The 16,149-nt window shown below is 37.7% G+C and overlaps 1 protein-coding gene across 2 annotated transcripts in view; it reads right to left on the reverse strand.

Moving 5' to 3' along the window:
* Positions 1-4,257: 4,257 nt before the first annotated feature.
* The window catches only part of BCL2L11 (BCL2 like 11), a 34,306-nt gene continuing 22,414 nt past the window's right edge, over positions 4,258-16,149 (reverse strand). For both annotated transcript variants that reach the window (XM_083349537.1, XM_083349538.1), the window contains exon 4: positions 4,258-11,196. In XM_083349537.1, coding sequence (XP_083205663.1) covers positions 11,107-11,196 — 90 coding nt within the window. In that variant the 3' untranslated portion in view covers positions 4,258-11,106. The remainder of the gene's footprint in view (positions 11,197-16,149) is intronic.

Below are 16,149 nucleotides of genomic sequence, written 5' to 3' on the forward strand. Positions count from 1 at the left end.
TTGCATTGTTCAGCTGGAATCTGAACCTATTTTTTTCCTCATCTAGCTTATAAATGAGGTTAGAACTTTTATTGCATCTCCTATCTGACCTGAAGAAGAGCTAAACAACAGTATATTGATGTCCCATCCCAAAGAAATGGATTTCCTCTCCATGCCAATTTAGATATGTTAGAGAAGACCAAACCCTTTAGTATCCCATAATAGACCTGTGTCTAAGAATAGTTCCTTTAGCCACTTAGGCTATAGCAGAAACATTAGAATAGTGCCACCAACTCCCAATCTTTGTAGGCAGTACAGAAGAATACTGTGATGAAAAGCATCAAAAGCCACTCAAAAGATCTAGAGCAAGAATAATTGTCCTCCTTCAGTACAAGTCTCTCCAATGGTCATTTGTAAGAGGTTGAAGCCAAGAAAGAAGTAGCAAATTTGGGGTGTGTGTCCTGTTACAGATTTATCTAATAACAATCTCTTAGTTTGTCATGCAAACAATCTGGGGGAAAAATTCCAATGCTTCAAAGAAACCCTGTCCTAATGAATTAATAAAGGAGGGTTGGAGGGTTCCTAACTCAAATCTCAAAACATTACTCCTAATTCTTGGTATTAAAACTTAAGTCTCTGAATTTTGCTTCCTTGATGTGGAGGTAAAGGCTTAACAATGAGAATCCAGACTTCCAGGTCCAGATAATCTCCTCCAAAGCTCCCTATAACTGTGCCATGATAATGTTCCTACAACTTTCTGCAAGGGGGAAAGACTGAAGATAGAACATTTGCTCATTTCCATTGGATTCAGGCTTGATTTGTTGAGAAGCAAAGACATCAGCAGGTCTTTCAATGATGCTGGAGTCTCCAATTCCCACAAAGAAACATTGATTACAGCCTTCTTGGCCCCTTTTACCAGGTAGGTCAGGTAGAGATCCAATGCAAATAACAGAGGAAACTGATAATTTCCCTGACATCTACAGGCTTAGAAAATCTCTAAGATAACATAAGATAGGGTCCCTGCCGTCTCAGTATATTTTGTCAATCAGTTTCCAACTGACAGCAAATGATTTTATCCAGAAAATATTTGGCTGGGCATTAACAATTTATACTAATTGATTCTTCCAGTATCTCTTTTCTTAAGAACCTGGAGTATTCCAAGTAGTTGCCATCATTCCACAGATTCAGTAAGAGTGGAAATTTTAATCTGGAGTAAAAATTTTTGGTTACAGTATTGACCTAGATCAGGGGTGTCAAACTCAATTTCATTGAGGGCCGCATCAGCATTGTGGTTGCCCTCGGGGGGCCGGGTGGGTATGGCCAGGGTGGGCGCAGCCTACTGGGTGGGCGCAGCTGGAGTGCGTATGGCCTACTGGGTGGGCATCTACATCATTGGCATCAAGGGTGCCTATGGGGGCCTGGACAGGAGTGGGACAGATCTGGGGGTCTCTGGCAGAAGGAGGGTCTCTGGGCCAGGTCCAAGGCATCGGGGACCGTTCCCTCACTGTTTCCAGGATGGCTTCAGGGGCCACATGAAACCACTTCGCGGGCCGGATCTGGCCCCCGGGCCTTGTGTTTGACATGTCTGACCTAGATAATTGGCAATCACTATGGGATAGAAATAGGAGGTTAACGCTAGCCACCTCCTATAAAGAGAATCTGAACAAGATGTTTTATAGATGGCACCTTCCCCCTACAAGGTTAGCAAAAATAGATAAAAAAAAATCTGACCGACGTACTGGAAATGCAGAAGGCTTCCAAGGACTTACTATCATATGTGGTGGGAATGTTCAAAAGCGCAAAATTTTTGGCAGCGGATAAAAAATTGGTTGGAAGAAATATGACTACAAAAATTTATTTAAAACCAGAAACTTTCTTATTAGGGATTATTAATGATAAACTCAGCAAAGCATCTTTCTACTTATTATTGCATATTTTAACTGCAACAAGATTGGCATATGCCCAAAAATGGAAAAGGAAACACCCACTGAAGAAGAAATAATAGATAAAATTTTATCCTGCGCCGAAAGGGACAGGTTAACCCCTAGAGATCAAAATAAGACTGAAACAAGAGTATTATGAAATTTGGCAAAATTTGTACGATTGGCTAGACTATTGTTTGATTAGTTGATAATGTAAGGATTTCTTATGAGCACCTATATCAGGACACAACTGAAAGATATGTAAATATAACGCTGATGACAGTTTACCAAAAACTTTACAGGTGTTATATGTACAGTTTGTTATACTGTCCTGTCATAGAATGTATTTTAAGTTTTTGTTATTTCTTTCTGTAACATAAGGTAATACTAATAGTAGTGTTGTAACCAGGGAAGTCCACTTTTGTTTTTAATTGTACATTTAATAAAATGTTCTAATTTTTTTTTAAAAAAGAGTGGAAATTATTATTAATATACTCTGGCCCATCTCTGAAACAGTTTGATCTTACTTACCAAAGAGCAGGTGAAAAATAGTGACTTTTTACTTTGGTCTAGATCAGTGGTGGCGAACCTATGGCACAGGTGCCAGAGGCGGCACTCAGAGCCCTCCCTGTGGGCACCCGCGCCATGCCTCGGAGGTGGCAACTGTCCCTCTTCAACCAGCTGCCCCCCACAGGTGTCCCTTCCCACGAGCGACATTGAGGTGACCACACCCACCTTGGCCACACCCACCTAATCTTCCATGACCACCATAGCCACACCCACCCAGTAGGCCGTGCCCACCTGGCACCCAGTGATAAATAAGTGGGGTTTGGGTTGCAGTTTGGGCACTTGGTCTCTAAAAGGTTCGCCATCACTGGTCTAGATACTATTTGGAGTGTCTGAAACAGCAGACACAGAAATTTCTTCAAAGAAAAATGTACAGGAAGCAATCCAAATGGAGAAATTTGCATTACTCTGTAATTAGGTATATGCTGCCTTCTATTCTTACCATGCCAATACAACAGCATGCCAACTGAATCACAGTTCATTCTTCCATTATAGCATTAAGTATGGCTACCACTGGACTGAGAGGCCAATGGTCCCACTCTTTAAACTTATATTTATTATGGATGTAACCATTTCTCTTAATTTTGAAGTCCTTTTAGAATTGCATTAGAATATTTTAAGCTGAACTCTGAAATACTTGGAAGGCACGTCTCAAGAATCTTCTGTAACAAAAATTTGCATAAATTACTTTTACCCTCCCTGCATATCTTTAATAATTCATTTTATACTATTTCTATTCACCCCATGCCACAACTCTGCAAGCCTTATTAATAAAAATGTTTAAAAGCCTAAAACTACAGTACAATGAAAAAATAAAAATTAATGGACCCACACTGCAAAATATAGTGACAAAATTACTGTAAAAATTAAGATCCAAAAGGAGAACCATCTTTAAAAGATCCTTCTTAAATGGCAGCAAGGATAGGACAATTCTTACCTCAGGATCCAATTCCAAAAAACGATAGAGCAATGAATTACTGAACAGATTCAACCCTTTGCATTAGAAAGGACAATTTAAGAATATATTAAATTTAAAATTAACAAATATGCCAACATGTGAATCTTATTAAAGATATTAGAAGCAATTGCTGATCTTCCCAAAGATTTTCATTGTTGATTATTTTGTTTCCAAAATTGGCTCTGTGATGCATATCTCCCTCCAGGTAGCCCATACTAGCCACCCCTACTACTTGTGTCTATCATCTACTGATCAAAAACATTCTAAATATACATGTTCCACGTAGTCATTGAGGTTAAAATGTGGAGAAAACAGGGAGAAATGTAAGCTTCTAAAGGTGGGGCGCAAAACAATATTCCCTGTAGCGGTTTGCTAAAATATTCCTTTTATAAAGAAATTTCACTTTAATTAACTAATTTGTACTAACTTGTTTTTACCTATTTGCCCAAAAGGAAGGCATTTCTGGATTTTAGAAAATCTTTCCTCAAGATCTAGTAGAAAAAGCAAATATATTACACTCTTATGTTTTTAATTCACTTTTGCCTACCTCTGCTTTAAAAAACATATCTTTTTCAGATTGAGAGACTTTTGTTTTAACTCCCATGTTCATTTTGCTGCCTCCTCTACTTTAGCAGTAGCTAGATACTATGTATTTTAAAAATAATATTACTAGTCTTACTTTAGCCAGACTGGTCTACCTCCAGCCTCATGAGTTATGTTGTATGGTGTTGAGCTGTTTAAATCAAACTGCATGCAGATTTATGTAGTGCGACTATAAACATAAGCAAATTTCTGTAGAAAACTCCTGATAAATTTAAAAAGTACACAATAGTAGTTGAAAAGTTTTATTCATATAAAATTCATTATTAAGAACATAAAGGATTGCATCTTAAAAAAAAGATCTGCAGTTATTTACAGCAGTATTGCACAAGTAAAGTGGCAATTACCCTGTCAAATTTTCATCAGTGCAAAACACAAGTAAGCCAGGGAAACTGCAATAAAAATGCTACATATGCTGGGTTCTATGAAACAAATTAGTGATTAATCAGTACAAGATCAGTGCTACATTGATGTTTGTACCTGATGACGAGGTCTTTCATACAATAACTAGTGGTCTTTAAACTGGGGTGCAAAATTTCATTCTTCTCCTAAAAATTTAGTAGTTCTTGAATAAATTGTAGGTACTTCTTGATCATGAGGTAACAGCCGTATATCCTGTGCTACACAAACTGAGGTCAAGGGATGCAGTATTAACAGCCCTTAATATTAGCACAATTCAAGAAAGAAACAGGAAGCACCAAGGTTGTCATCTGGTATTTCATGCATTTTCCAGAGACACTGATTTTTGTGGTGGGTTGCTGGGGTCAGCTGAATTCTGACTGAAGAACAACATGCCCATGCAAGTCTCTGGATCATGTCTTATCATTTTTGAAGACTAATTCAGAGCACTGCATGTTGCTTTAGTAAAAATTCTTTGAAAACCACAATCAGTCCCCACAAAAAGTTATAAAAAAAATTCAAAGCTTGAGTATGGGGCTTTCCTAATGACACAATGGAATTGTACTCTCTGCTTGCACTGTATACACTGTATACTTGAACGCTGTAACAAGACAGAGAAAGAAGAGAAATGAGAGAAAATAAGTGGGTTAATATCTAAAATAGCGCCAACTATCTCAAACTAGTAGACAGTGCTCTAAACTGATCAATCACTATTTTCATATATGCTAAGTAAAATTTAAAGAAAAAAAGACTTTACAAGAACTTAAATAAGCAGAAAATAAATATACAACATTTCTACAAGTTACAGCATTATGAAACAGTAGAGTGCATTAATTACAAAGAAAAGGGGAACCTACAGTATTTAACAAGATCAATTTTACAAAAAGTTTAAAGAAATTTCTGCTACTATACAAAAAAAATCTTACATGAAATAGTAAGAAAAGAGGAAACATTGCACACAGGTAACATTTGGCTCAGATGAGAAGAACTGCTCTAATCTAATAAATATTCAAATATTTACAATCATTGAAAGAAAATAAAAAGCATTGAAAGTCTTAGTAATTCTCTGGGAAGAAATTTATATCTGGTTTCTCCACAACCAAAGGAAATTCTTCATAAAAATGTTTTGGCAGGCCATTTAAAAGGGAATTTTATTTTTTTTAAATCCTCTAATAGACAAAAAGGTTATATATGTTAAATTACATTAAGATTTTAAAAACCCACAAGTCTCACTAAGTTCACAGTGGGGTTGTCAAGGCACAAAACCTGCAGTGAACTGGAAAACCAAATGGGAATTATTTGATTTAGTTTTTTAGATATAGTTATCTATATAGATAAAAGTCTGCGGAAAAAAGAAAGCTTGGGTTTGGGCCACACAGTGCCAATATTGTGTCATTTACTGTTTACGTTATAATTCACAGAATTTTAAAAATATGTATTAGGTTTATAATGCTTGCCTTAAGCCATGGCAGCAAGCTCATTGCGCGTCCATGCTATCAGTTAACACATATGGATGTGTACATAACTCAAGGCACTGGGCCAGCCAAGCCTTTAAAGAAATTGGGGCGGAGGGGGGAGAACCAGGGATGCAAAAAGGCAGCACAGACACCACTGCTCATGCACTGGACTTTTCAAAGCCCCCCTTTCCTACAGCAGCTCCCTATTTCCATATACCCACCCCTAAGAGAAAGCCACTCCTCAAATTAGGGTATCCTAAGGAGCAACATCTGCTCCAATCCAAGGAACAAAGGAGTCTTCCAACATAAGGTGCATGCATGGAACTCCCAACCATGGTTGAAGTCTACAGAAGGATTTAATTTTAACACTGGAGTGCTCCAGGTTCAGAAGCAGGAGCAAAGTTTCATTCGTGCTTTGGTGAGTAAAGAAAGATGATGTCTAGGCACATTATTCTGGGTCCATGTTGGCAGCCAACATAAGCCAGTTTGTGCTGAAAGATACTTCTGGTAATTATTCCCATTTAAAATATGGTCAAATTTAAATACAGGATCTTATGACACACTGAATAATAGCAAACCCTTAATCAGAAAGTTTGTGTCCATTGTTGCATATTGGCATCACTGTAGTTGGAACAGAATTAAATTTCTGGCATTTTGCACAGTATCAATCTGAGCAGCATAATGCTACCGGTAGCTGTTAAATCCATTTCCTTTCCTCTTTCAATAAATCAGATTTTGCAGGCAACATGCAAATATACAGATCAAATTTCTATTAACAGCATTGTCATTTCTATTTGAAATTAAAATAACAAATCAAATTAGGAAAGTTATGGACTGACATTATCAGATAAGGAATCTCCCTCTTATACAGCTACCAAAGAAATGCTTGATTCAGCAAAAGCGAAGCATGTAAAGCACCATCGTGTGCGCCTCCCTGGCTAAACCTGTTTCTGGATGTCAGCAGTGCTTCAAATACAATTCCAAATGGTGCTTCAAAAAAAATATCAGAAGGACTCCAGTAGCACCTTTTCTGAGTAACACGTTTTATTAAGTCATATGCTCTTGTGAGTTGCAGCTCACTTCATCAGATGCACAAGTTACATGTGAGATAAAGCTGCTTCTGCATAACCTGTTTTTTTCCACCACCTCCCCACGATTTAAATCCTGTATCAATCTAGCCATTGTATGCGCATCAGATTAAGTAAGCTGCAGCTCACAAAAGCCGGTGTCTTTTAATAACATGTGATACTGAAAAGTTTCTATTAGGGCTCTCCTGAGTTTTTGTTACCATAGACTAACATGGCTTTCTTCCTAAAAAATGTGCTACAGAATGCACGGGAGAATGCACCTTAGCACTCGTGAAGGCATCTGCATCTTTTTCAAGACATCACACACCTGTTCTACGATACAGGCAACAGCTGCTTTAAGGAGTTGTAGTCAAGGGCAATGTTCCTCTCCCCTATGCATTCTCAAGCACTTTTGAAATTGAATCTGAAGTGCTGCACATAGCCCTATAAAAGATGGACAAAAAGAGGATGGCATGAAGTTGTTCAGATTGTTCTTAAAATTGAGAGCACTGCATACAGCACCAGCTGATCAACCCTGTCAGTTTGGAAAGACATTGGCCTGTTGAGATGGGTAAGGAACTTTAATATAATACACCCTTAATATGCCCATTTCCAAGAGATGGGTAACAGTTTCACCAAGCAATTCTGTGGACAACTTTCACCTGCATGTGTATTTTGCTTGTTGGGAGATCTTGGGTGTGTTTTAATTTCACTGGGCTTCTGAAACAAGGGGTTAAATTAATGCATACAGGGAACAGATGAATCTCCACTAGGCGGGCTAACATTCCACACATCCCAGGCAGGCACAGGAGTTAAACATTTATGAAACAATACAGAGAAACCACAGAGGTGTTGATAATACAAAGAATCATAGAGTCTAGATTCTACAAATGCACTTTAGATGGCTTCGAGAGAAGTCAAAGCCTATTTAACTTTTTGAAGGTAGTTACACATTTTCAGTGGTGCTGATGAAATCAGATGTGGCACAGTATTTGGAATCATGTTTATAGTCTGTACCGGTATATATAGCTAATCAAGGACCAGATAAAATTTTATGGCAAAGAGCAAAAGGGACGGAATCTTCCATGCAGATATTCATTTCCAGTTGCCTCACGTGGCCAAATAAAAATGACATATGAACTACCTGACCATAATGTGCAGCACAGCTTTACTGCTCGTTTAATTTTTAATCACTGTTACTTTCAGTTTTGAATTTTCCCAAGCTAGATCTATTATTTTACATTTTACTATCGCCTTTGACATTTGAAGAGTCAAACATTTTATATTTAATAAACTATGATGGGTGACAAAATATTTCTCAGATGCAAAAAGCCTTTTTAAAAATAAGTCAGCATGCACACCTGCTAACTACCAGTTACATTAGAAATTTACTTGCTATATTTTGATTCAAGGTTGAGCTTATGTGCATGCCATAATTTACTATTTTATAAATTCAATATTCTGAACTTTATTGTTTTAAAGCAAAATTTTAATCCTTTTGGAAGCAACTGACTCCCCTCTCAATAAAAAAAAAATAGAAAGGTTTAATCATCTCTCCCGTAAACACCAAAGGCAAAGTAATGCTAAAGATGATTTCCATTAGGCCCCTTATTGGTCTGTTTAAACTTCTAAATTGTTTCAAAGGTTGCTCTCTGGAGCAACGTGCTCTGTCTTTACTAGGTCCAGTTCATAAATGCTTAGTTTCCAATCGGTGCTAATGTAACGAAGAGTTATCTTCCTTTCAACTACAGAAAATACCACCTTGAACTGGACCTGCTGCCGTCATGCCTTCTCTTATGTTAATCAGGCTTTGGGACAGAATGGTAATCACTAAGTGGTCCAGCATATACTTTGCATACTAATATAGGAGCTATGTATCTCTGCGAAGGGCTGGCAAAGACCCAGCCAATAACCACTAGCCTAAACAGACCAGTACTTTGATTCAAAATGAGACAGCTTCCTATGCTTATGAAGGCTTCTGTACCTTGCAAATGCAAGAGAACCTGAACCAGGAACCCTAGAGAGCCCTTATCTTGAGAAGGATATTTATTTCCATCTCCAGGCACAGAAAGGGGATGACGCAACATCAAATATGGCAGTTTCTTTTTGCAGACACACTTCGTCTCTCCCATGGCATATGACAGACCTTCAGTCTACAGTTTGGGAATCACTGTCTTTACCACTATCTATGGCTCAGAGAAACAATTTGCTTTGTTTCAGTTATTAAGGTTGCACAACTCAGCTTTTTGGAATTCGTTATCCTCGGTTCAAGATTTTTTTTTCCTAAGTATACTACAAGTAGTCCTCACCAACATAGTAGGTAAACGCAGCTACAATGTTTCCACAAAAATAAGACTCAGCCTTTTTTTTTTGCCTCCAAAAGAGGCACCAGGTCTTATTTTCAGGTGTGTGTGTGTGTGTGTGTGTGTGTTCCCTTTCCACTCACCTCCGACACTGACAGCCCTGCCCAGCCAGCCCACTTCTTCTGCAGCCAAAGGAGCAGCTTCATTCTGCAGCTGAGAATGGAGCTCCGGCCTGCATTTCGCAGCCAAAGTCCTTTCCGGAATCCAGAGCTCGCTTCTTGGCTGCAGTGGACTTCCAGAAAGGTCTCTGACTGTGAAATGCAGGCCTGGGAACACCGCAGAAGACGTGGGCAGGCAAAGAGAGGCCAAGCTGCAAGATAGGTGTGTGCGGGGCATGTGGGGCAGCTCCACACCCCCACCCTAGCTTGATTTTCAGGTGTGCCTCGCCCCAAAAACTAGGGCTTATTTTTTGGGTAGGGCTTATATTAGGCCCACCCCCAACCATCAAACCAGGGCTTATTTTCGGGGTAAGTCTTACTTTCGCGGGAACACAGTACTTTCTCACATAAGGATATGAGGCTGAACTTGGGAGGGAAAGATTCCAGAAATTCTGCTATTAAAACCTATAAAAGAAAAAAACACCTTGTTTCCGTCTTTTGGAATTTTTACCCTCAGAATCAATTTGAATACTGTGCTGCTATCGACCCCAAACCTATGCATTGAGTCAGTAGTCCTTGTACATTCCACATTATGGTTACTAACTCATCCCTCCAGATAATTTATTTTAAGAATAAATGCAGCAATAACTAAATCCAGAGTGCTTACTTAAAAAGACCCACAGACACCCAAACTGGATTTAAACAACAGTAAAATACCATAATGAGGATCAAAACAGTGCCAGGAATCATGCAGTAGGACCCTGTTTTAACAACTTGGGGCAATATTGCACCGGTGTAGGAACTGCTTTCACCCACATGCAAAAACTTATTGCTACATTGCCCCCTCCCTCCCATCGCTTTATGCTATAGAATATACAAGTTCTATACAAATAAAGGAAGAAAATTATAAAAGGCAACCTGGTGTCATTATTTGGACCATTTAAACTTTCACAGTTTAATTTCAACTTTCAAATCAAGATTTCTTCCTCTGGACTGCAAGAAGCAAAAGCTCTGCACAAGGAAAGATCCAATCGGGTACTTGCACAGCAGATGGATACATGTTCTGTGTAAATTCCTTCTGGTGTAGACGCACAAAGGCAGCTGACTTTAATGGCAGAAATTTGGGGAGAAGTAACTGGAAGTATCAATTCCAATCTTTCCATCCTGTCTCCACCTACTTCATTTAATGATCATGAGCTCTTCTGCATGGAAGTCATCTGGAATGAATGGAGGACCTAATATACTAGAGTTTGGCCTCTCACTGCTTGGGAAGATTTGTTCTTTAAAAAGCTGTACAATATGTCTTTAATATAAAAACTAAGGCAGCTTTACAAAGTAGCTGGCTCAGTCAATTCCATTGTAAGGTAGAGGAGCAGCCTACACATTTCCTAATGTGAACCCAACATGATTCAATGGTTTCCTTAAAAGCTTTATATAGCAAAGATTTTTTTTTAAAAAAGTTTCATCACCAAAACATGGTGTCAACTCTGTCATATGAAATCTTTTCTAAAAAATGTTGACCCATTTCCAAAAATCCATCATAATTTGTTAATTCCCCAATATGGAGTCCTGCTGCTCCTTGAATTTACTGGATGTCCCAAGTCAGGAAGGGCTATTAGCTGCATCCAAAGAGATTGTTCATGGGCTTTGTTGCTAGAACCAAGTAAACAATCTTCATGGCCTCTTGAAGTCCTAGTCACTGCATTCTCCATATGAAGCGGACGATGTAATGCAAGAGGCGCAAAATTATGATCTGATGATTTACTCCTTGGTAATCCAATAAACCCTGAAAGTAGAAATAAAGTTATTTTAAAACAAGGACCTTTAATATGAGGCAGTAAAAATTATCAAATGTATAGGCCAACTTAGGAATTGCAGTACTAACACATAAAGTACTTTGAATAACTTTGAATGATAAAGTGTTAAGCTGGCCAATAAGACAACTATTAGGGCAGAGGTCCCCAACCTTTTGGGCACCAGGGACCGGTTCCGTGGAGAGAGGTTTTTCCACGGACTGGAGGGTGCATGGTTTTGTATGCTGTCTGCATCTCGCAGATGGGGCTTTGCTTGTTTGTGCGGACTGGTTGCTGGCATGCTGCAGCCCAGTACTAGTCCACAGACCAGAGGTTGGGGACCCCCGTATTAGGGTACAGGTAGGATTTTAACAAAGCAGCATATCTTAATTGATTTTTGAGGTTTTTCTATTGCAATCATATGGACTATATTTTTATCCTTACATCTCAAAGAGAATAATGCGCATGTATGACAAAGCTTTAGTCAGATTACTATATGAGTAGGTTTTGCATGAACACTAAACCATTAATAAATGGATACTGTCTATCATTTATTTTTAATAAATGATATAAACAAGAAAATATGCTTTTTCATGCTTCAAGTTTTCTTTTTCTTAGCAGGCAATCCTCATGTTTTAAATTTAAGCACAGAATTGCTAGCTGATAGCACAGTATAAATTTGTGTAAATCAAAATTCTGAAAGGAAGAGATCAGAACATAATGGCAGGATCTTGCTTCTAGAAAGATCCAGTTGTTGTAGTTGCTTAAGCTGCTCTAGAGCTTCTGTAAGCCAAAAAGGGACTGGATGGGCAAATAACCTGACTGAGCTGGTGTTAAGACAGAGAGGGACTATTGTTATTTATTGGCTGCAAATCAAATACAGCATGGTTGCTATTTATGAATGAGTTTCAAGTATGTTGGAAAGGATTATTAATCCCTAGCCTAAATTGTATGCATGTCATATTCAACTGAATATATTTGCTTTTGGCCTTATAAAGTGTAAATAACAATGTTATACCTCAATTCTAAAGTCATTCTTTCTGAGACGTGTATTTTATTATTTCATTTTTTATTTAAGGTTCATATAGAGTAAGAGTCATAGTGGCACAGTTTAGAATGCAGTATTTCAGGCAAACTTTGCCCGCAGTTTGAAGTTTGATCCTGATGGGGCTCAAGGTTAACTCAACCTTCCATCCTTCCAAGGATGGGGCAATATGCTGACATTGTAAACTGCCCAGAGAGTGCTGTAAACCTCTACAGAGTGGTATATAACTCTAAGTGCTAATGCTACTGCTATGTTAATGTGATGCAAAATAACTTGGGGACATTCAGCAAACCATGGAAAAAAATGATTAACTCATAGCATTTTGTATTTCTAGCTAATTCTTTTTGCCTATGTCCATTGTCTGTCACTGATTGATGTCCTCGTTGTCTGCCTCAATCATGCTTGCACCCTCACTGTATTCATTCAAATGGATAGAACACAAGCCCATTTAACATGCTCTAAAACTCCTGTGACAAGAAATTAACAAAGTAAAAAAAACAACTATAGACAGCCTAATTTTCCTCATGAATGGCAATTTTTTGACATTTCACCTTTTATGTGAAGAGAGACTCCAAAATCCAGTTTTCTGATTCCAGTTGACTTAGAAATAAAGGCAGAAGAAAGTCTTGTGAATGAATTGTATCTTTAACACTGTGTTTGGAGTAACTGTTACTATATTTAATCTTGTTCTGTGCTGGTTAATGTGAGGTTTGTTACCAGAAACAAATGGTATATAATTTATGAGATCTGGTAGAGCACACAGAAAGGGGGAAAAAACAGGAGATGCCAAAACCAAGATGGTATTCTCAGAACATAATTGTGTCATTGTTTAAATTGTTGACTCTTGAAAATGTTACAGAGATTCCCAAAGGATGAAATCTGGTAGCTATAATTTATCTGAGAAACCAGTGATTTGGTGTAATGTATGCCAAGAACCTAAATACAGCTATTGGCAATCTGTGCCAGAGCTAATGAACTAGTGAACCTCCAAATTATTCTCAAGTGACTCCACCTGTATAAACACCCACTGCTTTTTTGAGTATAAATACATGCAGATACAGTTGAAAAGATGCAGTCATGTAAGAAAAAGAAGGCACACACATTTGTGTGCTGCCTGACTTCAACTTCCACAAGTCTCCTTGATGAGAGGAAATAAAGCAGATAATCCAGGGGACAATCAAACCAATTATTTCTCTTTCAACACTTTGTTTAGAAAAGGTTGTTTTAACCTAATTAAATACAATTAGCATATGGGTTAGAGATTTTAACTTATTTGCATCAAGCAAACACTAAAAAGTTTCAGAAGATCAGCTACAGTACATATAATATCTTGAAATACCTCAGACTAGTAGATTTATTGTGGTATAAGTTTTCCTGTAGTAAAGCCTATTAGGTCAAATGCAGTCATAAATCTGTTTCAAAGATCTTGAGTCTAGCAAGAAGGTACAAATTATTTTATAGTAAGAGATGCACAATTTAAGAGTTCCCCTAAAAGCTATTACAAAATTGGGAAGTTAGTAAATTCATGGAAAGTAATTATAATTACACTTAATTCAGATTAAGTTAAAAAAGATTGGTTTGCTGCTTATAGTCATTTCTTTGTCCTATCCACCAGATTCTTGCACCGCTGCAGTTGCCTTTGGTTTAGCTAGAAAAAGTCAGATGGTGCAGCTCAACCTAAATTTGAATTGTTTACATCTTTCTTCAGTTTTCAAGCCAACCAAAGATATTTGGTTGATATTTCTAAAAACCAAGCAAGGGAAGGATAGCAGCAGCAGCAGCAAACTCTTTTGCTCAATCCACCTGACATAATGGGATTCTGGCAAAGCTATGGCACTTCCATCCCAACATAATAAGATGAGAGGAAATCACTTCATCCTGCAATTCCTCTAAGAGCATTCTAACAACAGCTTGTGATTTTTACCTTGGAAGTACAGGATTCTTCCAAAATTAGCCTTTCACAAATTTACTTTCAAAATAATGCTTATTTTAGCTTGTTGTTTCAAGGAATTACTATATTGCCTTTCAAGGCAAACTTAACTGCAGTATCAATCATAACAGAGAGAATGCATAGGTTGCAGGGGTTATGTTTTTCTCCATTGCTAATTATGGTGAAGCCGATGGGAAACCACAAAAGATGGCAATGTCTCCAAAACCTGGCACAAACATCAATTCATAAATACAAAAAGCATACTACTCCAACAAAATCCAAGAACCAATATAGATGTGAAATGACAGGCAGTCTCTGTGAAAGGGCAGAAGCAGACATGCCCCTTCCTCCATTCCACATATGCACTGGTACTTTGCATAGACTTCTGGTTCCTATGATGTAACTTTTCAAAGGAGAGAGAAGAATACAAGAGAAACATTTCTGGGGTGTGCTTATGGGGATGCATATTGAAATGCACAAAAAAGGTATGTTCTCTCTATGGAATCTACAAAAGACAAGACATTATTCTGTGGTGGAAATTATAGCTACAGTACTTACAAAACAAAGGTAAGTCAAATGACTGCAGTGTAAGAGATTGATTTTCTATATTTTATTTTTCCCCATCTGCCAGAGACTTGTTAAAGCTCAGCAGATCTAGGAGAGTGTTTTACATGTAGTAGCTTTTTTCAGTTTAATGAAAAGGAGTCTCACCTTACTGTGTCCATAGCCTGAGTTCTAAAAATATTAAAATATAGTAAAGCACATCGTGTTTTCCCTAAATATCCACAAAAGAAAACATGTGTGGGAGAGAACTTTTATATATAAATAACAGAATCAAAGCTGTTTAGTCTGTAGAAGAACTAGGAAACTGGCCTCAGATAAATTTATCTTAGAAGCCAAAGTTTAAGATTGGAGATAAAAGGATATCATCTTATCTGTTATAAATAATTGACCATCAACTCTAGAAAAAGAGACAAGCTAATTTACCACAATACAGTGCTCAGTTTTAAAGAAAGACTGAATTCAAATGTTTAAAAAGTCTAGACAAACATCTTCCTTTCACTAAAGTGGTATAGTTGACATTTGTTATGCAACTACAACATAGCAACACAGAGGGCAGAGTCCAGATGTTACTTTAAGCTACTTGGCAATTTCATTCAAAACAGCAAGTACATCTTTATGTTTGAATACTTACATGTACAGGGCCATTCATCTTTGTGTGTGTGTGTGTGTGTGTGTGTGTGTGTGTGTGTGAAACATTGGTCCAAATTAAGTAGAAGGCCCCAGCTAACCACACCTTTTAAAATATTTGGATTGTTTTAAATAACAGAGCTATGGGATTAAGGGCAGAACTGAAGTAAAAGCAAATGGCAAAAAGAGGGGCCAAAATATTCAATTGAGGTGAAATAAGCAGCTATAATAAGAAAGATGGACATGGAAATGACAACAGAAACAACAGACCAAGGTGTAAAGTCTAATGAAACTGTCAATGAAATCTGATTTCTGTCCTGGAAACACCTATCTGTCATGAAAGTGTGACATACTGTACAACTATATTTTGAGAACACTGACATTAACTATACGTCTCTTGTATTATTGCAGTATCTCCTGAGAACATGCTGCTTTTGCCAAGATCATCACAACATGAACTTTATTCATGCTTTAGGAGACTCCAAGTATGTACTTGTTTCCTCAACTTAGCAGTTTCTAAGGGGTTAATTTCTGCACACTTGTCACTTCCATAAAGCTTGATGTAATGTAAGTGTCTGCATCGGCACAACAGTGGAATGAAGAAATATCCAAATCAAAACAATCTGCAAGTTCAATCCAGGGAAGCAGGTGCATAGGAAACAAAAACAGACCTTGAAAGCCACTTGCTCTTTCTGAAGTCTCCTGTGAATTTACTATTGTTATCAGTTATAACATTTAGCTGCACATTCTACTCAGGTTTCCAGATATGAATGAGGAAAC

This window comes from Vipera ursinii, assembly GCF_947247035.1.
Source record: "Vipera ursinii genome assembly, chromosome: 1".
In the NCBI taxonomy this organism is placed as follows: Eukaryota; Metazoa; Chordata; class Lepidosauria; order Squamata; family Viperidae; genus Vipera; species Vipera ursinii.